This window comes from Vombatus ursinus, unplaced genomic scaffold, assembly GCF_900497805.2.
Source record: "Vombatus ursinus unplaced genomic scaffold, bare-nosed wombat genome assembly UNPS02014861.1, whole genome shotgun sequence".
Classification (NCBI taxonomy): Eukaryota; Metazoa; Chordata; class Mammalia; order Diprotodontia; family Vombatidae; genus Vombatus; species Vombatus ursinus.
The window spans coordinates 182,979-207,853 of record NW_020954639.1 but is presented as its reverse complement, the minus strand read 5'-3'; the positions used below and the strand labels follow the sequence as shown (position 1 = coordinate 207,853).

General features: G+C 37.4%; 1 protein-coding gene across 4 annotated transcripts in view; it reads right to left on the bottom strand.

Annotated features, from left to right (window-relative positions):
• Positions 1-21,176: 21,176 nt before the first annotated feature.
• WDR37 (WD repeat domain 37) overlaps positions 21,177-24,875 on the bottom strand; it is a 125,401-nt gene continuing 121,702 nt past the window's right edge. For all 4 annotated transcript variants that reach the window (XM_027841533.1, XM_027841532.1, XM_027841530.1 and 1 more), the window contains one exon: positions 21,177-24,639. In XM_027841533.1, the coding sequence (XP_027697334.1) occupies positions 24,508-24,639 (132 nt within the window). In that variant the 3' untranslated portion in view covers positions 21,177-24,507. The remainder of the gene's footprint in view (positions 24,640-24,875) is intronic.

Genomic DNA, 24,875 nt, shown 5'->3' with positions numbered 1-24,875 from the left:
ATTAGCCTACAACTACATATGCTTCTCTCAAAGCAGGAATCAAGATCTCTCTTCTTCCTAGCTCTCAAACCAACTCTACTCCTAACTCAGGCACAAAGTAATCATTCTCTCTGCCAATGAGGAAAGTCATATGCAAATGTACCCATCTTTGAACACTCTATTATACATACATACCATAATAGTTGTATAGATGGCCAAGGCATTCAACAGAATATCTGGATTCAATAATTATTTAGCATTTTGGAAAAAAAATTAACATTTTATGCCATATACTTTACATCATTTCTGGTTGATAAATGTACTAAAAAAAACTGAGAACAGAGAAAGTTCGATGACTATATGACTAGGATATTGTGGTGGGAATTCCTCTTCAGGTATAAGTTGGAAAGTTGATCTCTGAGGTCCATCCAACTCTTGGATTCCATGATGCTGTGATTAACACCATTTTTCCAATGTAGGCATAGACACATACATGTGTGCACACATGCACACAGACATACACACACAAGAGAAAGGGATGAGAATAGGTACTAGATCTATGAATACAGGGCTAAAAAGAATTCTCAGGTGAGAAAACCCCTCTTCACATACTGGCTGTATGACACAGGGCAAGACACTTAGTCTCAGTCTCTCTCTCTCTCTCTCTCTCTCTCTCTCTCTCTCTCTCTCTCTATATATATATATATATATATATATATATAGTATATATATATTTGCAATATTATAATTAATCTTGTATTATTTCTCCTTTAACACATATATGTTCTACCTATTCACCTACATGGTCAGGTGAGAAGCCATATTGTTTACCTCTTTATATCCTCAGAGCCTGGCCTAGTAGTCTGAATATAGCAGGATCTCCTTAAGTATTTAATGACCATACCCCTGTTATGTAGTGAGGGCGAGGATGATCTGGTAAGAAAAAAAGATATTATGGACCTGCAAATGTATTAACAGAGTTTCCAGAACAAAGAAGAATAACAGTACTGCTATATAGCCAGGAAGTCTTATCCAAAACTGGGTAGGTACACACCGTCAATAAATCAAGGCTCTTTGATTTTATTGGTGTAGGTGGTCCCTTCACCAATACAGATGTCGACCCCTTCCATGTAGGTATTTTCAGAAGTTGCTGCAAATATATGTGCATATGTATATAGATAGGAACATGGATATATTCACATAATCACAGAATCCCAGTGTTAGAAGGAACCTCAGAAATTGAGAATACCTTCTAGACTATCTTTTGAATGAATGGTCATCCAGTCTTTGCTTTAAAACCTCTAAAGAGAAGGTACCCACTGCATCCATTTTTTTGATAGCTCTCACTACTAAGAACTTCTTTCTTATATAGAGTCTAAATTTGCCTCTCTATAGTTCCCACCCATTGTCTCTGTTTTGTCCTCAGGGGGCCAAGCAAACAAGTTTAGTCCTTCTTCCAAATGACAACTATTACATCTTCCCTAATTCTCTGGACCAATTTTCCCCAGTTCCTTTCATAGATCCTCTTACGGCAAGATCTCTCACCCCTGGTGATCAGGTGAGGTCCCTCACCATCTGCTAGCCTTCCTGTAGATCAAAGGTGTCACACTCCAAGCCCATTAGCTGCATGATCCCCAAACTAGATTAAAATATAATGGGAAATGTTTGACAAAACAACTAAAAATACAATAAAACATAAATAATGTCGATTTGTGGATTTCTAAGTCAACATGTAGCCAGCAAGGATCTCTAATTGAGTTAAACATCCCTCCTCTGGATATTTTCCAGTGTATCAACACCTTTCCTAAAATGTGGTACCCTGAATGGAACACAATGCCCCCAATGTCATCTGAGCAGTGTAATCAGACCATTATTTTCCCTATTGTAGATACTATGTCTCTCTAAATGGAATGTAGATTGATTAGCTACTATTTTACACGGTTGACTCACATCGATCTTATAGTTCACTAAAAATGCCAGATCTTTTTCAGATAGACGACTCTTTTGCTATGCTCTTCACTTGTGAAGTTGACTTCTTGAATGCAACCTTAAGATTTTATGTTTATCCATATTTATTAAATGCTAATTTATTAGATATGGGACAATGGACTATCCTGCCAAGATCTTTGGATTTGTCATCATGTGGGGTTCATCACTTTAAGGCTGACCATCTCTGAGCTTAGCTAAGTTAGTCCTTGGATGACAGAATAAAGTCTTTGTAACTTAACGACCAAAAAACATTAACCTGTTACAAATACAGTAAGGACAATTTAGAATTACCCTGAATTCTGAAACATTGTTCAATTAATATTATTCATGTCACAGGTAAAGAAAGTAAATTTAAAAATTTATACCATCCTATTATCAACATGGAATATAGAATGTTGACCTTGGAGTCAAGATTTGCATTCAAATTCTGCATAAGATGCTTGAATAAATGAAAAAAAAAGCATTTACAAAGCTTTTATTATTTATTTATTTCTTATATTTGCACACATTATTATGTGCAAAGCAGGGCAGCTAGGTGACACAATGAATAGAGCACTAGGCTTGGAATCAGTAAGACACATCTTTCTGAGTTCAAATCCAACCTTAGATATTTATTAGTTGTGTGACCCTAGGCCAGTCAAACCCTGTTTACTTCATCTGTAAAATGAATTGGAGAAGGAAATGGCAAACCACTGCAGTATCTTTGCCAACAAAACTCCAAATGGAGTCACAAAGAGTTGGATACAACTGAAATAACTGAACAATAAGATGTGCAAAGCACTGGATATACAAATAAAAAAAGTAAGACAGTCCTTGCTCCCAAGAAGCTTACATTGTAGTAAAGGGAGAGAACACATAGGGGAGGTTTCAACTGTTAATCAGATGGAAAGGTCCCTGGGTCCTTGTGGTGCAATGGCAAAGCAGAGGATAATGCAGCTTTAAAAATTTCATAGCCATGGATGAAATTATATCATTTTCTGATTTGAACCATTTGACAGTTCCAAGGACTTTGGTGGTAATCACTTTCTTTTCAAGGTCTTGAGTAGGTTTAGCTGAAGCACCTGCATATACACTTGCCTGTGGCATTCCACAGGTGTTGCTTTCTGGGAATGACAGCTGTAGTGACTTTACTAGAAGTAAGACTGGTGGTCTGTGGGAAGCTACAACTCTTGAGGCTCTTGGATTTAACTGCCCATTAGTGGAACCAGTTGGCATCAGTGGTGTTGAAAGTAGACACCTTCCCCAGAGTAAATGCTTCCCTCAGTGATTACTGTGGCTTCTGGGCCAGTGGTCTAGGAGACACTGCTTTTCTCAAGGCTTTTGGGTTCAGGGTCCTGGGCTATTTCCATTTGGGTCTGAGGGAAGGTAATAGTGGTGGTATTACTTGCCTGGTACATGCTGCCTCTTGCCTCTCCCTCAGAGTTGCTTGCTCATCAGTGAGGCTGGCTTTCTATCCCCACAGTTGGTAATTGAATGAAAGTTGATGAGGATGGTTGACCTCTTCTTGGTCACTCAGTTAAGTAACATTTATTAAATTCCTACTATGTGCTAGGCACTGTACTAAGAATCAGGGACACAAAGAAAGGCAAAAATTACTAACTGTGAGACTTTGAGCAAGTTGCTTATTTCTCTAAGCCTCAGTTTCCACATATATAAAATAAGGATAATAATAGCATCTACCTCACAATGTTGTTATAGCAATCAAATGAAGTAATGTATGTAAAGTGCTTCACAAACCTTACCGTGCCATAGAAATGTGAGCTGTTGCTATTGTTATTATTCCCATTATTATACTGCCAAATGCTATGAAAAAGTTAGCAAGACTCTACATGTTAAATTAGTGCTTCATTTCCCAGGAACCTTATCAGTAGTCCTCATCATCATGCAAGATTGCATCCAGTCTTGGTCCTCATACCTCATCATTATCCTCTGCCCCTTTGATTAGAAGGGGGAGCAAAGAGCGCCTCCCAGAACCTCCAGTTTAGGAGGACCCCCAGGTCAGCCCTTTCTTTGTTTCCCACTGGGCTGCACTCCTTTGAACTCCATCATACCCCAGTCACCTTCCCCATTTCCCTGCCTCCCCACTTTTCAGCTTCCTTTTGTGCATTGTCTTTTCTCCCTTAAACTATAAGCTCCATGAAGACAGGGACTTTCTTTCTCTTTTGTATTTGTATCCCAGCACTTAACACAATGCCTGGCACATGGTAGGCACTTAATAAATGTTTATTGACTGGCTATTATAAATCTATAGATGTGTCAGTAGACAGTTAAAATCCAGACTTGCTAAAATTTCAAGTTGTCACATCTAGCTAACATTTAGATATAAATTTGTAGCATTGTTGTTAGAAGTTTGTTTGAGGTCTCCCCATATCTTAATTCTCCCTCTCTTCCTAACCATAATAATCTGGGAAGAGAATCAAACTCAGCCAAGTAGTACTTGAGAATATCCACTCTCACAGCTATCACGATCATTTACTTTATTTGGGTGTGGGGTATAAGGAGTGGGAGGAGGTGGTACTTAGAGAAGCCAGCCTTATATCCCGACCAACAAGAAAAGTGAACATCCCACAAACACACCATAATGATGACACATAAGGAGACCCAAGGCAAATGTGTGGCCTTCCCTCCCCCAGTCTCGTTTGTTTCCTGACTCTTCATAATCTGATATCATACCCAGTAGCAATCTGTCCCTTCTACCTCGTATCCCCTGACTCACCCTCTGTACTTTCCACACCAAACCTTCACACCCACCAAACATCATATTCCACAGATCTGCCTTCTTACTAGCACTCCTAGAAAGTTCCTCAGAAATAGGATCAATTACTCCCTACACTTCTTTATCAGTTGCTTCAGGGAGCAAGTCTTTGCTCTTTGAAAGGCAGCAACTGTACACCTTTGTCCCTCTCAGACGCAAATATCCCAATCTCCCAACAGTTATCACCTAATTAGCACCACTGTTCATACTTCCAGGTCATGGGTGACTCCTCTTTAAGCCAGTTTAAAAATGTTTGTTCTCCACTTACTTTCCTGAAATATGCATTAAAGACTGCATATTCTATTTAACATGAGGCTGTCAAAAGATATCAAACAATAGAGACAAATATGAAGAAAGCCAATGTGTGTGTGTGCGTGTGTGTGTGTGTGTAGCTAAGAGTTTATCAGTACACCTCTATTCTTTGGTTTCTTAAGAGAACTACTTGATGACACCTTGCACTGGCATTCTCAGTAGTAGACTCAACCTTCATTATAGGTTGGATCTACTCACCTGACCCTTTGCTTTCCAAGATTACCAGTGATCTCTTAAATTTCCAAGGTTTCTCTTAAGAACTTTGGAACTGAAGGGGCACGTAAGTGGCGCAGTGGATAGAGCACCGGCCCTGAAGTCAGGAGGACCTGAGTTCAAATCTGGCCTCAGACCAAACACTTGACATGTACTAGCTGTGTGACCTTGGGCAAGTCACTTAACCCCGATTGCCTCACTAAAAAAAAAAATTAAATTAAAAAAAAAAAAGAACTTTGGAACTGAGTATGTGACATGGCAGAAACTGGCACAGGATCACTCAGTGTGGCATGCCCACATCAGAGAAGGTTCTGTGCTCTCTGAGCAAAGCAGAATTGAAGTAACTCAAAAAGAGGCATGAGATGCACAAATTTAGAGAATCCACCATCCCCATGGATTATTTGTGCCCAATCTGCGGTAGAGCATTCTGACCATGTACTGGTCTAATCAGCCACAGTCGGACACACTGTCACTTGTCTCTAACATAGTGGTGTCATTTTGGGCCTCTTGCAGAATGAAGGACAACCAACCAAATTTCCAAATGCAGTGTTTTTTTCCCCATCCTTTATCCCTCTTGACCGCTCTACAGCACTTGACACTATTGGCCACCCTCTTCTTCCTAGTAATTGTTCTCTCCCTAGCATTTTTGTGACACTGTCTTCTCTTGGTTCTTCTCCTGTCAGACCACTACTTCGGTCTCATCATCCATGTCCTAATTCCTACGCAAAAGTGCACCCAAAGGCTCTATCTTGTGCCATCTCTCAGCCAGTTAAGTGTCATAGTGGACAGAGAGCTGGACCCGGAGTCTCAAAGTCATGACCTGCCTTAGATGCTTACTGTCTGTTGATCTTAAGCAAACCACTCCACCTCTCTCTGCCTCAGTTTTTTCAGCTGTAAAACTGTAATAATAACTGTACCTAACTCAGATTGTTGTGAGGGTCAAATGCGATAACATAAAGACCTTTCCAAACCTTAAAGCACTGTAAAAATGCTAGCTGTTATTCTGTGTGTGTGTGTCTCTCTGTCTCTGTCTCTGTGTGTGTATATGTGTGTGTGTGTATCCTATCAGTCAGCTCATCAGCTGCCATGTATTCAGTTATGATTTCTTTGCACATGATTCCCAAATCTACATATCCCTCTCTCATCTCTCTCCTATGCTTCATCACCATTTGATGGACATCTCTACATGTATGTCCTATAGACTTTTCAAATTCAACATATCCATGATGGAAGTTGTTATGTTTCCTCCAGCGTTCAACCCTCTTTCTAATTTTCCTGTTTCTATCAAGGGCACCACTATCCTTCTAGTTAGCCAAGTTCACAACCTCAGAACCATCTTCAACTCCTCACTATCACTCATCACCCCCCCCATATCTAATCAGTTGCCAAATCTTATTGCTGCTACCTCCATAACACCTCTGTCATTCAGCCTCTTCTCTCCTCTAATACAACAGTGTCCTAGTCCAGAGCCTCACCACCTCTTGCTAGACTATTGCAAAAGCCTCCTATTTTGTCTGCCTACCTCTAGCCTATTTTTGTTTTGTTTTGTTGAGGTGGGGGGAGGAAGCAGGAGGGAGCTAGACTTCCCTTTTTTGTTCATATTGGAAGTGCAGCAACCACTCATGACCTCAATCCAGTGGTGTACTGGAATTCAAAATGCCTCAAAAGAGCTGATTGTTAAATATTCAGCGTGAGTATTTATGTCTTAGAAACTAGAAAATGCTGCAAGGGCTTGATTTATTGTTTTGTTGATTATCTAGACTTGAGAAAGTGATAGAGAACATGTTACTCATATAAATTAAACTAAAAAGTATGCAAGGTTCACCTTTAACCAGAAAGCTGGTTGTTTAAAATTACCACCACTGGTCTAATCCAACTGCTGAATGTCATGGAAGCTCTGGCCTTGACTATTTCTGATGTGGGTCTGTTCACCCTTCCTTAGACAGCCTGGTGGCCCCTGCTCAACACATTAGCTCCAAATAGTGTGAACATCCAATTTACTTTAGCCTTACTGTTTCTGAATCCCCAGGCTCATGAGATGTGTCAGCTTCATTCTTCCCACTAGTAGGGATTACAGGCCTGTCACCATTTTTTTCTCCAATCCTTCTTCCACATAGCTGCAAAATTTATGATCTTCAAGTAATTTTAGTACGTCACTCATCTGCCTGAGAAGCTTCAGTGTTTCTTTACTGGGAGAAGACGGAATGGGGTAAACATTTATACAGTGCCTACTATGTGCCAGCCACTATGCTAAGTGCTTTACAACTGTTCTCTCATTTGATTCTCTGGATCCATTCACCCTGGAAGGTGTTATTATTTCCCATTTTACAGTTGAGGAAACTGAGGCAAAGAGAGACTAAGAGACTTGCCTAGGGTCACACAGCTAGTAAGTGTCTGAGGCAGCATTTGAACTCAGGTCTTCCTGACTCCAGCTGTCTCCAATATCCTATTACTGCTAGGAGAAAATACAAACCCCTCTGTTTGTATCCCAAATGTCTACCCTATTGCCTGCTCCATCCACGTAAGTGCTTAATAAATGGTTGTTGAATTGAAATTAATTGTATCACATTTCCTCAAAAGAACCAAGGAAGGTTCCCTTTTTTTTCTCACTTTGGGGTTCCAGAAGCACATGAATGTGAGCCAGTCTTTTCCCTAAAGAAATTTCTTCATTATACAATTAACTTCTCCCAAATGGAGGGTGGGGGTGGGGAAGAGGCTTTGGTGTTAGAGATTGGGACTGTCATATAAAACTTTCAGTGACTTGTCCTTCCTGGCTTAGTCACCAACATGCAAAACAGTATTTCCTTAGTCACAGTAGAATAAGACCATATCCCTCTTTCAGCTATCCCATTCTTTATCATTAACATAGTTGCAGTATTTTTCTGTTTAAAAAATAATACCTTCACCCGATGACTACACAACTCCTCCTATAATATTGAAAAGAACATTATAACTTGATGCTCAAGCAGAGCCCCTCATCCAGTGTTTCCCTGATATTAGACTCGTGAACACTATAGTTATTATGTAACATTTTCTAACCACACACAATGTATTTGGCCCTTCAAGAGATAAAGAGACTGGAGACTGTGTTCCCAAAATGCCTAAAAAAAAAAAAAACAGATAAACATTCTTACCAGCCTTGCAAGTAATAGGGGCTGTCCTCCTCCCATTTTCTAGCCCTCTATCCACAATATATGCTGTTTCTCATAAATGCAACTGTTATCTATTTGTTCAAAATTTGTCTCAAGTTTGTAGATCTGTAGGGCAGGGATTGGGTTTCACATGCTTTGCATAGCAGCACCTCAATGAATTACAGAATCTCTGAACTGGAAGAACCTTAGAGACTATCTAGCCCAACCTGCGCCTCAAAATAGGAATCCCTAGGGGCAGCTAGGTGGCACAGTGGATGGAGCACCAGCCCTGAAGTCAGGAGGACCTGAGTCCAAATTCGGCCTCAGACCAAACACTTGACACTTACTAGCTGTTGACCCTGGGCAAGTCACTTAACCCCAATTGCCTCACAAAAAAAAAATAGGAATCCCTTCTAAAAACATCCTCCTGAAAAATGATCATATAGCTTCCAGTTGAAGATCTTGAGAGATGGGAAACTCATTACTTATTGGGGCAGTCCATTAGACTTTTAGAGAGTTGAAATTTTTTCTTATATTAAACTGAAACTTGTCTTTCTGTAATTTCAACCTAGTGCTCCTAGTACTGTTTGACGTATCTTGGAGGAAAGGGAGAAAGAAAGAAAGAAAGAAGAAAGCAAGAAAGAAAGCAAGAAAGGGAAAGAAAAAGAAAGAGAGAGAGAAAGAGAAAAAGTATAATCCATACTTCCATAAGATAATTCTTCAAATATTTTAAGATAGCTATCATGTCAGTGACCTCCCTCTTCTCTGTGACACTCCCCATCACCTCCACCACATCTTCTCTTCTCTAGGCTAGATATGTTCAGTTCCCTTTGTATGTCGTGGTTTTAGCCACGTTGTTATTGTGTTGTTATTGTTCAGTCATTTCAAGCAGTGTCTGACTCTTCATGACCCCATTTGGGGTTTTCTTGGCAAAAATACTGGAATGATTTGCCATTTCCCTTTTCAGCTCATACTAGAAGAGGAAACTGAAGCAAACAGAGTTAAGTAACTTGCCCTGGGTCACACAGCTAATAAGTGTCTGAGGCCAGATTTGACCTCAGGTCTTCCTGACTCCAGGTCCAGCACTCTATCCACTGCACGACCTAGCTGCCGCATTGTGGTCATTGGCTACTCCTAAATTGTAATGCCCACCCAGGACTTGCACAATTCTTGCAGTCTGACCAGGGATTCTGAGCCCATGTGGAATTTTGTTCCCACCAGTCCTAATCCATGACAAAAAGGTCAAGAACTAAAGGAGACATTGTTTTCTTTTCTCGTTCCTCTTTCCACAAATAAGAGGATTCTAGACTTACTCCATCTAATAGTGGCTAAGTGACCCGCTTTCCTGTTAGGTACTTTTCCCAAAAAAGGTTAGCATACAAATTTAAAAAGGACACTAGTGGGAGAAGTGGCTTCTACTTCACAATGTCTGAAATCACTGATAACTATCACAGTGACACTAGCTGAATTTATGTTTTCCATACCTGTAACTTTGGCTGCCATTCATTAGAGAAATGAGGTCACATTTGGGGCAGCTAGGTGGCACAGTGGATAGAGTGTCAGCCCTGGAGTCAGGAGGACCTGAGTTCAAATCTGGCCTCAGACATATAACCCTCACTAGCCTTGTGACTCCGGGCAAGTCACTTAACCCCAATTGCCTCACCAAAAAAAAGAAAGAAAGAAATGAGGTCACATTTAAGTTTTAAAATAGTAAGAGGTTAGTTGTGTCAAGTTGGACCAAAAAAAAAAAAGCATAGATGGGAATCTTTGTGAAAATGCAATTTTTCTAAATTCAAAGTCATCAGTAAAAAATTTTTAAACATGTCATTGTTTAAACATTTCAACATTATACTGTGTCTCTTTCTCATGCTGCTACAAGTAAGAACATTTGACAAAAGTTCTTTTTGCTACCATGTTGTGGTTCTCAACATTCTGGGTTTTTTTTTTCATAATTTGAACCCAGGCCCTCTTTCAGCTAGACCGTCCAATTTAGTTTCAACAGATAACTGTTAAAGGAAAAAGGATTTTTTTTAAAGAGAGACAAAGATATAGCAATAGAATCCATAAAAACATACATTATCCTCAATTAGCTCTTTGAGGGAGAACTCAGTCACTTTTAAGTTTAATTTGCATGATTAACAATTTCTCCATCACTCTGTCAAATCTAGTCAATCAACAAAGCAAGAAATCAAGCCCTGATCTGTAGTGTTTGCTGATTTCCAAAGTATGAATGCTCACACTGAAAATGTAACAATCAGCTTTTTCAAGCTGGCTCTGGCATATCCTTAGTTAAGAAGTCAAAATAATTTCACTCCCAAGGATGTTTATTTCTGTATTTAAAGCCCCCTTAAAGTCCCTATCTTGGCCCTGATCATGGAGGAAATCTGGATTTTAAAAACTACACCAGCAGGACACAAATTCTGCTGGGCCTACTAAGCTAGAAGGGCTGTTTAGTATAGACCCAGTGTCGGGCAGGATGTTTGTTGTAAGACCAGCTTGACTAATTTAAAAAACAAACAAACAAACAAACTCATCACCAGGTTACCACAACAATTCATAAAGTCCAACCATTAGAGTATACAAGGATGGCAATCTGAGTTGGTGGAGAGAAAAATTAGCTATCCACTGGATTCATACCCATTTACAAATTGCCGAAGCACTGAAAGATAAAAATATACTGAAATTTAGCATATGTTTGAATGTACTGTACAAATGCAAAAACATTGGCAAGAGAACTAGCTGTCCAAATCTTGCAGCTTAATTTAGTAAGGCAGCTAGGGAAGAAGGAGTTAACAATGTTTTCTACTTCCAAATTACGGAACATTACACATGTGAGTCAGAAGAGCTCCGAAGATTCAGTTCCAGGCACCACTAGGCAAGTGAACATCGAGAAATGATAAAAGCAAATGTGTCAGATTTTAATCGTGCCCAGAGAAGATTTCCAGCAGTCTAATCAACCATCAACCAAAGTCTGTCACATTCACCTATGACAGACCTAGAATCGCAGACTTCCAAGTCCAAAGTAACCTGACCATAACACTGTTGCAACTCCTTGAAGAGGGAGTGAGGCGGGGTTACTCATTTCTGTATTCACTCATATTCCACATCTAGGAGAGGAGTAGAAAGGAGTATGATACTCTGTGGACCATTAAGCACCCCACGTGCCACTGCAGTGATTAAAAAATTTGCCCACAGAAGCATACATTTCTGGTCCAGACGTGTTTTTATCAGTGTAGGGACCTCCATCTATCAACAACTTGATAACTTAGGGTCTTAAAGTTGCCTAGAGCATGGAGTGGTGAAGTGACTTTTCTATGATAACCCTAACCCTAACTGTCTGATTCTGACTGTATCAGAAGCAGGAGTTGAACCCTGGACTTTCTGACTCTGAGACTATGTAAAGGCAACTAGGTGACAGTTGATAGATCACTGGACTTGGAATCACACAAACCTGAGTTCTTATCTGGTCTCATTAGTTGTGTGACCTTGAGAAAAATCACTTAATTTCTGTCTGCCTCAGTTTTCTCCTCTATAAAATGAGAATAATAGCACCAACCTCCTATGGGGGCTGTTTTGAGGATAAAATGAGATAATATTTGTAATGTGCTTTGTAAGCCTTAAAACCCTATTTAAAGCAATGCTACCCATTATTATTATTATTATTCACTACACTAGGCTGCACCTTATCTTACATTCAGTAATTATGTCAATACAAGCAATGTCTATTGTAGTCATTTTAATAAATCACAAATTTCTCCTTGAATAGGAAACTAACATACCATCACATAAATATCAATACCACTAGGCTCACTTCTTAGACCTCTAGTTTGGTGATTCTTAAGTATGCCTTTCACTTTTCTTTCAAGTGAGTTCTGAGTTACTAATTCCCTTATTCCATTGACTCCAAACTGTATCTTTTAAAAAAAGTCATAACATTAAATTTCAATGCAGGTAAAAAATAAAATAAATTCAATTTGATCACAAAAAAATAATAATTACAAAATACAAAATTCCTTTCAAATAAATACGCCACTTCTCAAAAACTCTCCAAAGGCATAAGAAAAGTAATTTTCTGATCCAACCATTTTGGAGAACAATTTGGAACTACGCCCAAGGGCTATAAAAAAGGTGCATACCCTTTGACCCAGCAATAGCACTTCTAGGGCAGTTATCTCAGAGAGATCATCCAAATGGGAAAAGGAACTACATGTACAAAAATATTTATAGCAGCTCTTTTTGTGGTGGCAAAGAATTGGAAATTGAGAGGATGCCCATCAATTGGGGAATGGCTGAACAAGTTATGGTATATGAATGTAATGGAATACTATTGTGTTATAAGAAATGATGAACAGGCTGACTTCAGAAAAACTTGTAAAGACTTGTATGGTCTAATGCTGAGTGAAGTGAGCAGAACTAGGAGAATGTTGTACACAATAACAGCCACGTTGTGTGAAAACTAATACTGATAGACTTAAACCTCAGCAATACAAGAATCTAAGATATCTCCAAAGGCCTCATGATGCTATCCACATATGAAGAAAGAACTATGGAGTTTGAATGCAGATTGAAGCATGCTGTTTGCTATTTTTTTTTCCTCTGTTGTGTTTTGTTTCCTCTTTCTGGTGGTTCCTCCTATTGGTTCTAATTCTTACAACATCACTAGTGTGAAAATATGTTTACTAGGAATGTATATGTATAGCCTATATCAGATTGTGCGCCATCTTGGGGAGGAAGGTGAGGAGGGAGAGGGAGAAAAATTTAAAACTCAAAAGCCTACGGAAATGATTGTTGATAATTCAAAATAAATTAACAAAAAAAAGAAAAAAAAAGAAAGTAATTTTCAAGTTTATAAATAGGAAGGAAAGAAACATGGAGCCTAATATGTGCCAGGCACCATGCTAAATATTTTACAAATATTATCTCATTTGATCTTCACAACAACCCTGATAGAAGGAATCTGACAGAGCAAATAGAGCATTAACTAGCCTTGGAATCAGACTAACCTGGATTTGAATTCTGCCATACACATTCATTATGGTGGCCAGGTGGTCTATTAGATAGAGTACTTGACCTACAGTCAGGAAAACTGGCTTCAAAACTCCTTCATGTTTTGGTACCTCAAGAAGGCAAGTTAAAACAAAACAAATAAAAAACACCAATACTCCACCTACTGGAAATACTTTAGGGCAGATGGTGCTGGACACCAAAGTGGGCAAACCAAGTGTGCATGAACTGGAATGAAGACATGAATGCTTTCATTATTGACCAGTACTTTAAGGATAGTGATTGAACTTGCAATTTCACTGAAAAAACCATCTCATGGATGAGAAAACCAGCTTTACCAGTGTATGTCAGGAATCCTCCTTGCAAGTTATAGTCTTACACAATTGCCTAGAGCACCCAAAAGTTAAGTGATTTGTGCAAGGTCAACAGCCAGAATGTGTCAGGGGGAGAATTTGAAAGCAGTTCTTCCTGGCTCTTAGGCCAACTCACTGTCCACTTCACCACATTCCAATATTATGACTATTACAAAACTGGAAAACATCTCACCACTTGAAGGCAAGAGCTTCATACTGCTTTTTATCAAAGGTATCCTTAGCTCCAAGTTGCACAATGATATATTGCTACCCAATATAGAATCATATGAAAGAATTAAATCAGCTTTGGGGAGCTGCTGAAATTTGAAGAGAAAATGGTTGAGGAACCCTTTGGCACTGAAAAGCATTACTTAAAATAAAATTCAGAAATTCTACCGAAATGGATATTAATGTCTCAAAATAATTTGAAAAGGAGATGGACATACTTAGACTGGAATTTCGAAAACCCTTTTTGAGTTTGATGGCAGGAATCTAAGTAGCAAACAACTGTACCAAACAACGGTACCAAACCAGAATAATAAAAAAAAAAACCTGGTATTTTCTATAACAATCATAAATTAATGCATTCTCCCACATTATTTGAAAGTGTGAAATTATTTCAGGATTTCAGCTAAACACTTTTTGTAGCAGGCTTTGCCATCAGAAAGAAAGGCAGAGCTATCAAGGAATGCTCTTCAGCAGTGGTGTCAAACTCAATACAAATGGATTCCTGCTGCATATTGTATTTTAGAAAATAAAAAAATAACACTATTGATATTGTATTGTGTTTTATTTTGTTAAACATTTCCCATTTACATTTGAATCTCATTTGGGCTATGATAAGTCTAAGTCATAGCTCTGCTGTAGAATATCATGTCCACTTAGAAAATTATTCTTTGTTTAAAACAAGCCACCACAATAATAATATCAAGAATGGGCAGCTAGGTGGCACAGTGGATAAAGCAGAAGCCCTGGAGTCAGGAGGACCTGAGTTCAGATTTGTCCTCAGACACTTACTAGCTGTGTGACACTGGGCGAGTCACTTAACCCCAATTGCCTCAAAAAAAAAAAAGTAATAGTATCAAGAACAATGGATATAAAACATGGCATTTTTCAGGAAAGGAGTTTAAGCCTATTAAGGCTCTGCCTAGCCTTAAATTTATTATCATCTCTCCTAAACAGAATTTAAGTATGGATTCCAAGTTGAAGCCAAACCAAAATACCTTATTAATCACTTGATATGCATGTATAATTTCAAGCTATTTGATTCTACTAAAAACATATTGAACAGCTCTTTCATTTCATGCAATCTATTAAAAAAAATACACCAAGCATGTCATGACCACATCAAACAAGGAGATGTGCTCTATGAGCAAAGCAGAATTGTAGTAGCTCAAAAGAAATGAGATGCACAAATTTAGAGATATCTCCGATGCAAATGTTCATATAGACTATTGTGTCTGACCTGTGATAGAGCTTCCAAACTCATACTGGTCTGATCAGCCACAGAAAGACACACTGTATCTTGACCCCAACATAGTGATGTCATTTTGGTCATCTTTTGAGAACGAAGGATAATAACCATAAAAAAAATACCATTTTGTACTTAAACGAGTAAAATTCTTCAAGTATATTAAGAAAATACTGAGACTTAAGTCTTCAATCTTTGATTCAGAGGCCACGTTAAATTGATGCATGATGATATACCTATAAATACTTTGTGAGATACTTTCTGGCATCCTAAAATCAAAGCTGAATGGAAAGAATACATTTGCAACAATTAACACTTATATGTTAGTAGTTTTAATGTATACTTTTATAACTGTAAAATGGACAATAAAAAGACCCACACAATATTAAAGAAACAAAGGGCCCATCATCCTAAGATATCTATAAAAAGATGAACATTTTCTCACCAGAAAAGGAGGAAGAGGACGTATAGACAACCCTCATACACAGATAAAAAAATACAAAAACTTTTGAAACAAAAAACATCAGTTCATACAGCAATAGTAAAGTCTGATAAAAGGTACAAGCCATTGGATTTGTTGAATATGTGAAAGTGGTTTGCCTCCCGATAGAAGAGGTAATTAAAATGATCCAAAAATGGAATCAAAAGGCCTTGAATGAGTACTATCTTTTAGAACTCTGCCATCAACATGTCAGTAAAAAAAAGTATTTTATAGATGGCAGAAAAATGAGGATTTGTTTGTGGAAACAACAAACATTTACTGGATAGTTAACATGTGCTAACTGCTGTGCAAAGTATGAGAGATAGAAAGGCAAAAACAACTCCTATCCTCAAGGAGCTCACAATTTAATAAGGGAGACAACATATGAACAACTATGTACAAACAAAATACAGACAGAATAAATGAGAGGTAATCTCAGAGGCAAGGCATTAGCATTAAGGCAGATTGGAAAAGGTTCCTACAGAATGGGAGAATTTAGCTGACACTTGAAGAATGCTTGGGAAACCAGGAGATAAAGATGAGGAGGGACAGCCAGTGAAAATATATGAAGTTAAAAGATTGAGTGTCTTGGGTGAGGTACAGCAAGGAGGCCAGTGTCAGCAGATAATGGAGTTTGTGGGGGTGAGTAAAGTGTGAGAATATTGGAAGGAGGAGAAGCAGGTGGGGAAGGACTTTGAACACCGGAGGATTTTATATTTGATTCTAGAGGTGGCAATTCAGGTCACTGCCATCAAAAATTATGGAATCAATTTATATTGATATAGATTATACAAATAAATTATGTAAATTGTTACATTATCACAGGCTGTAAAAATTTAGCACCTATCAAAGACATGACCTAAAAATTACAAATCAGAAGCTTACCATCTTTCATGGACTAACAGACAAAATTTCTGGGGGAAAAAAACCCCCAATAAATTTAACTGGAACTAGACCATTATCACAGATCAAAATGCTACCTACAGTTGCCCAGATATAACACTGATCCATAAAAACTTAAGAATAGTATTTTACATAAATGTTCCCATTCCAAACAGACAGCAGTGGCTAGAGCTGCACAACAGTTAACAATAGTTAATAAACACAAGAACTCCAGATATCCTTTCTCTACCTGCTCAGGAACATTTGGTCAACTAATTTTATCTTTAGAAAATAAAATGAGAAAATATAACAAAAACCTCACAAACAGAAGTGAAACAGGACTCACTAGCACATGCACTGGTAATTCTCTAAAAGCATATGTGGGCAATAATAATAATAATAATAATAATAATAACAGCACTGTCAACCTTGTGGATTCACATATTTCATTTTATGAAGTATGATCTCATTTCTAGGTAGATTCCAGGTTTCCAGGACAGACTCATGAAATTCTTACTCTAGAAAAGCTGCCAGTGTATGGCACAATCCAGGCACTTAAAAATTTGTTTATTGTTTATTGACTGAATAACAATTTAAATAAATAGCACAAAGAAGTAGATGGACAAATCTGAAATTCACACTTGTAGGTCACCCACAATTACCTAGACATAACATCAAAATTTAATCTTTTAATACATATCTCCATACCAAATAAATATTTATGATCTCCAAACTATGTGGAATGAAAAGATTTTAAAATATAGAGACCTAATAGCAATCAAAACCATGTTGAAATACAGTGAGGTACCTATCATCTCCATTGTTCTGTCTACTATTGGAGTTGAATGGAAGATGCTTTCATTGAGACTTAAAAAGAGCTTAGGTCCTAAAACATTTGCTCAGTTGCAAAGAGTCATTATTTCATGAACCTATGCACAGAACATTAAATAGAAAAGAATAGCAGTATATTGAGTTATCCCAGGACCATCACTATCTGAACTCCACCCCCAAAGATGACAATGAGATAACATAAAAATAAATAATACATTCCTGGCTTTTTATTTGTGGGTCATTTGCTTTTTGCACAAATTCCTAATCCCAAGGTTTCTCCCTGTCATCCAGCACCCTTCTAAACGGTTTTCCTCTCATGTCAGTTTGTATGTGCTCAGAGAATGCTAATTTATTATTTATACATATTTTGGAATATGTAATACTCCAAGTAATACATAATTTGGAAAAGTAAATCGGTTGCTAAAACATCATATACAATGTATCCCAAGTGTTCTTATGGTCACAAATAAAAATGACATTTGGATTATCAGTGGTTTTGAATTATTCAAATCATTGTCTCCATTAGCAGATAAATTCAAATTGCCGATAATGCTAAATAACTTTAGCCAACAGATGAAGGAATATTTGGTTTTGTTTTTCAATTCACTGGAATTAGAATTTCCAAGCCCAGCTTTGAGATACCTGGGGAAAGCTTCAGTTATCTCAAGGGAAATAATAAACTATTCTAAATACTCTGAAAGCAAAATTATTTCTCTTTAGTTAAAATATATACATACACGCACATGCACATATATGACATACAGAACTTTCAGTGGAGTCAGAAAATGAATAAAGCTGAATGCTGTAGCTACAAAATGGAATCATAGCATGGACTATGCCTACTTTGCTCATCAGTTAGGCCCCTCAGATCATACTTGAAAATTTAAATACTTTTTTCTGGGAGAAAAACCATGTAAAAAGGATTATTGGTCTGTTGTTGTGTTTTTAAAGACTGCATCTTCCTATCTTGGCCAGGCTGGAAATATAGGGGCTAGCTGATCTCTCTACTGATGAGTTAAAAGTTTTGACCTGCCTGGGCCACACAGCCTCTCCTTATGCAAGCGGGTTGCTCCCCTCCTCCCAAGGGGCTCACCATATTGATATTGGACTTAGTATAGACAACCAATTGATTTAGCCCACACCAAAGCCCCAGACACCTAGCAGTCTCAGCCTCTCCAGTAGCTGGGATTATTGTCTAGCTGATTATTCAGATATTAAATGAATGAAGACACTAATATTTATGGCCATGATTTTTTCTCTTCTACATTTTTTATTTCTTTAAAGCACCATCTGTTCTTCAAAGTGACATTTGCCAAACTATGAATGAGCATACAATAATCCAAAATCTTTTGTCCAGTATACCTAGAGCTCTCTCTAGCCCCAAAGTGGCTCTGTTGTTTTTTAAGTACTTGGTTTTCATTTTTAACAAAAGCTGGTTATTATAAAAAATGTTTTTAATTACGTGAAATGTTTATCAAGTTGGAGTTGAGATTTGCCCAAAGGAGAGGCAGAAGAAAGTGAAGATAACTTGAACACATTAAAAAACGAGTAATTATTCAGAAGTAACTAGGTGGGGCAGTAGATTGAGTGCCAGGCCTGTAGTCAGGAAGACTCATCTTCCAGAAGTTCAAATCTGGCCTCAGACACTTACTAGCTTGTGTAACTCTGGGCAAGTCATTTAATCCTGTTTGCCTCAGCTTCCTTATTTGTAAAGTGAACTGGAGAAAGAAATGGCAAACCACTCTAGCATCTTCACCAACAAAACTCCAAATGGGGTCACGAAGAGTAAAACACAACTGAAGCGACTGAGCAATAACAATAAGAAGTATAAAAGATTTCTTCAGGCTACATACATGTAAGACAAGTCTCACATGATTCTGGAACCTTGTAGAGTGTTTCAAGTAATCAAAGTCATGCAAGCATAGCTCAAAGCACCTTGCGGTATATTTTCTATCAACAGACGAAAAGCCATGAATCAAATGGCAAAGATTTCAATGAATACAAAATAGCAAAATAAATAACAAGGAAAGATCCCTCCATATACAAGGACGTATAATTTCCCATAGATTCCCATACCACTGGTGGGAGAAGGAATACTCTTTAGATGACTCAATACGCTAGAGGTGCATACCAGCTGGAACACTGTCTCCGACTGATGGTGTCTTTCTGCTCCTCTGCTTCTCTCCCACAGCAGCAACTGACTGCTGTTTTTATGGCTTCACACTGATGCTTCTCTACAGAGCTACTACAGTCATCTCTTGCTGGGATTCTCTCCATTGAGCTAGCTGTGGCCATCTGGAGAAGCACTCTTCTACCTCAAAGGAAGTATTATCACTCTTTATGAGACTACCCAGTCAAAATACGTAGATCTAATCAACAGAGCTCTTTTGTGAAGGAAAACCAGTCAAACCCAGGTGGCCAGGAAAGAGCGTCTCTGATCCAGATCAGTCTAGTTTTCTTACTCTGCTCTCAGGGAATTTCTCAAAGAGGATTGATATTTAGGTTAGGGTAGATCCTTATCTCCTTTCAGGTCTTTGCTTCCTTTTGCATATCATTTTCCCCTGTTAAATAGTAAGTTCTTTGAGGGCAGGGACCATCTTTTGTCTTTCTTTGTATTCCCAGTGCTTAGCACAATGCCTGGCACATGTTGTTTAGTCGTTTTCAGTCATGTCCAACTCTTCACAACCTGGCACATAAGAAGTACTTAATAAGTATGAATATCGTGCTAATATAATATTAAAAATACAATACATCAGTGAGTTGGGAACTTGGATCGAGTCACCAGGCTTGTGAGTGGAGCCATAGGGCAATGTAAATGGTCATATTTTGTCTAATAGCAATGGAAATATTAACATGATTTGAATATTGATTCAAGAGTAAGAGTTACAGAGAGCAGGAGTTGTTGAAAGGCAGTCAGAGGGGAAAGTTGATGGCAATACACATGTAATGACAACGTACTCATCCTCTAATCCAGGTAGCTGTGCTCTGGCAAGTAGCAAAGTTGCCAGGTTGACTAGATTAATTCCCCTGGGGTGGGGGTGGGAGGCAGAAGGTCAGGGTGAGTTACTATTTCTCCTACGGAGAGATAGACAGCAGAAGGGCAGATGGCAAGATATGTGCATGAACTGGGCTCTAGTGTTCTGGTGATGAGGCATGAATCAATCTTCACTTTGGTCCCTTTGTACTAATCAGCCCCAAGGCCTCATCCTATTTAATCATCAACTAGGATATTAGGACCTAGAAAGAAGTAGCATCTTACTATTTCTCCTGTTCAGTCTACTATTTCCCAAAAGGAATAATAACCATTGGGAACAAGACTTAAGAAGACCAAACTGGGAGAAGTACAGTTGTAAGTCAGGTTAGTAAAGATTTATTTTATGAAATATGGTAGAGAAATTCCTAGGATCTTTGAAGTGCAATACATAATGCCTACAGTGTTTATCTTGAGCCATGAACTATGAAATTGTTAAAAAGAAACTATTAATAACTGAAAAAGTATCAAGTAATATTTGAAAGCCCCTGGAGGATTCTATAACCGCTATAATGCTTCACTCATATAAGAATATAATGATGTACAAAGAGCTACTTGTCAATCTTGATTTACATTTTCCCATGGTAAATAGTATCCATTTTTTTAACTATAAGTTTTACTTTCAAACTGGAATAATAGAGTATTTTCTGATATTTTGATGACCTCCACAGGAAAAAAAAAAGGTTTTTAATTGCTTTGCCCAAGTGCTATTTTTAACAGTATTGTTTTCAGTGGAAAAAAAAATTGGAAATAATTTTGTATTTATTTGTTTTGGTACCTCATTAAGTGAACAAGAAGGTGAACTTTACATTTTTTCTATTATAAAAGTTTTTTTTTAAACTCAAATTGGCAGTAATAACTTTTATCTAACTTGTTCTCATTTCAGCTGTGGAAAACTTCTGGGCCTGATAAAAATTATTTTCAGAAACTGTTAACTGACCAATGCAAGACTATTTGAAACACATATGGAATGCTGTAATAAAATATGAGATAGTTCATATACAACTTCAAAAACAGTAATCACAGAACATGGATGTTTTAATGAATTTCAAATTTCAATGAAGACACTAAACACTTAAAAAAACAATCAGCACAGTAAAAGTAAATAAAAAACAAGTAGATTCATACAACACTTAGAAATACATATTTCTTCCAAAAGAAATTTGTATTCACAGATTTACGCAGCAAATGTTTTACATCAGATTCCAAAATACGTACAGATTTTGAATCTGTAAAAAAAGGGATATGCACTGGTAGAGAAAAAGAAAGCCACATAAGACCACTGCCTTGCCTAACAATGTATCTTCTGTGAAATTCTGCACCAATACGTATTTTTCCCTTATATACTTTCCTCCATTATTAAATGAAATTCTGGACATGTCTGCATTCAGCATGAAACAGTTTGCTCTTCAAACACTATTTCAAATGGTACTATGAGTGGCTAGAAACATGACTTAATTTCAACCCCCCAAAATTCATTATCACCAACTGCCGACCTGACTTGCTGGAAATAACATTTATGGCCACAAATAGATATTATATAAAATTAAGTTAAAAGATGATACAGTGGTTAATGGTGTAAGTATTAGCCTGCTCCTGAGAACTCAGCTCTAGCACCTTGAGGATTTACTTTACTCCCAATGAAAATGAGTATGTATACTCATTTCTGGGGTCAGAGATTGGCCCCTCTAGTTTGTGGTAAAAGTAAGCAGCCACTGGCAGTGATGGATACTAGTCTGCATAGATCTGAATGGCCTTCATGTCATGTATTTTAATCTAAAGACTTCAAAAACATTAAGCAAAAACAGGCTAAAACTTGGTTTGTAAAGACTGAATCAGTTATTTGTGTGTATATATTGATGTATGAATGTATGCATATGTATAATATATACACATATCTGTAAAATGCATATTTATATTTCCAGCAGTGATTCCAAAATATCTGAATTTCCAAATTAAAAGAAATCAAGTCAATAAATCTATCTCTGTAATTGAGCATTCAAGAGCAAGTTAATAATACTCAGGCCTTTGAATATACAAGAAAGGGGCCAGGAAATGGTATTTTGAATATCAATTTTCCAAAAGTTAATGCATAACAGGGTAAAAATAAGTCATAGCAAATGCCTCAACAGAATCAAGGCATTATGGCAAATTGTTCTTCAGAAAGCAGTAGCTGAAACCTGGAGCGCTTTTATTTACTATAGTGGCAACTAACTCTGGAATCCCCAAACTGTATTTGAGTTAATAAAAATTATCAAATTTGAAAACACATCAAAGCCTTCTGAGTTTCAAAGAAAAATTTACTGCAATAATGTTTATTTACTTCTTATCACTTCATCAAAAAACCCCAGCTTTCTACAATATTATTCTTTTGTTGTTTTAACTTTTAACTCACTCTTTTTAGGAGTTCCCTCCTTATTTTCTTCCGATTCCTGAATAAACCAATGAATGTTAATCAACCCCTGCAAAATTATTCTAAATGCACAAAAATCTAACTCTGTTAAGTTCAGCTACTGTTCTATATATTGTGTCAAAAAATGGCGCATTCTTTTCACTCATGATAAGCTCTTTTGAAGAGCCTTCTATTTCCAATTAGCTCCACACCTTACTGAATGGGTATATCAGTTATAAACTGTGAACCACCCTCCCACATCACCTAAAAATAAGGGAGAAAACCATGAATAAAAGAAAAATGGCTGTCCAAATGTGAAGGGCAGTATACCAAGATCCCTTTTTTAAGCAAGGCTGCAGGTCAATAAGAAATAATACTTATAAATTTTAGTACGACATTCTGATCTCAAAGAAGCCAAGAGTAATAGGATCACTCACTCTGCAATATGGTAAGGTACTGCAATAGCTCTAGTCTCAGCTACTAGTCTGAGAAAAAAGAATCTTCCAAACTTACAAATATCTTCCTGTGTTATAACCTTATCAAACCAATAGCAAATTGTTTATATTCAAGATACATTTGGTGTGATTGTCTTCTTCCCTTATGATTTTAATTCAATATTCCAGCTATAAACCAAAAGTGCTTCAACTAGGCCACAGTGAGATTCAAAGTTTATAACATTCATTTGTGAGGTAGTACTCATGTATTCGCATTGCTGGCTCTCAAATGCCACCAGGGAAGTGGACCTATTTATAAAGATGCAAACTGAAGGTGTAGAACATAAAAAAGGTTTTGTTTTCAGGTAGGTCACCAAAAAGTAGCAAGTCCTTCTTACAAAGGTCAAGTCACAGTCATTGGATAAGTCATCTGAAACTTCTATAAACTGTTTATAACCACAGCTATAAACTAAAGTGCTTTAAATTTTGCTTCAACGTATTTCAGTGATTAGAATCCTATTTTGGAATTATTAGTTAGTGCAAGACCTTATGAAATTGAAATGACTTAATATTAACAGGGCAGAAAACACTTCTTTTTAAAAAGACACTTCCTCTGAATGTTGAGTCAACATTCCATACATACCAGAAGCTGCTAAACTTTTACTTCTCAAATCCATGCTATTTTTATAGAACTATACTCAAACTTAACATTGAAGCTTTATTACACTGAAGCACTACATATCAAAACTTCATGTAAGAAGTAAACATGAAATGTGTGACTACCAGTGAAATTTACATTAACTCAAATTCAGGCCTTCAATCTTTTCAAAGTATAGTAGATATTTATGATTTCTCTGTAAAATGCAAGAGACCACTATCTATCTGACAACGAGTATATGGATTTCACATCGACATTGAATTCACAGAAATGTAATGCCCTACTGTTCATGTATCAAATATGGAATAATTCATGAGCATTTTATGTGCTCCATAGGAAGTGAACTTCATTTCTAATGACCAATGGATGCCAGTATATAAAAGGTCAATACACAAGGCGGAAATCAAGGGAAGAAAAATGATCACACATTTTCAGTTCATTTCATGCAAACTGGGCACGATGTGGAAACAACATTTACAAAGCCCCCTTTTTAGGGTTAAATTCTCACAATAATGGCAGACCAATATGCAGAAATATCTGCATGAGTTAAAAGTCTATGGCAAAAAAACAATTGTGGAGAATCCACAGATCTTATTTTTCTTGTAGCAAAGCAGGGATGTTGATGTTCCAGCCAATGGCCTGGCGATCAAACCCACAAGTAAACAGGTTGCATATTGGATGATCTTCGCTCCAAGCTGAGCAGCACACCATTCTTCTATGGCCCTGTCATGGTCAAACAAACCAAAATTAGTGTCCAAAAAAAATCTATAAAATGGCAACCAAATTAGCATTGGGGATAGAAAGAAAAGCAGAATCATGGTCCTCACCTCCAAAGAACACCTTCTAATGAGGAAGACTATATGCAAATAATGATGTTCATCCAAAATGAGAGTGAGTGTGAGTGAGTGAGTGTGTGTGTGTGTGTGTGTGTGTGTGTGTGTGTGTGTGTGTGTGTGTGT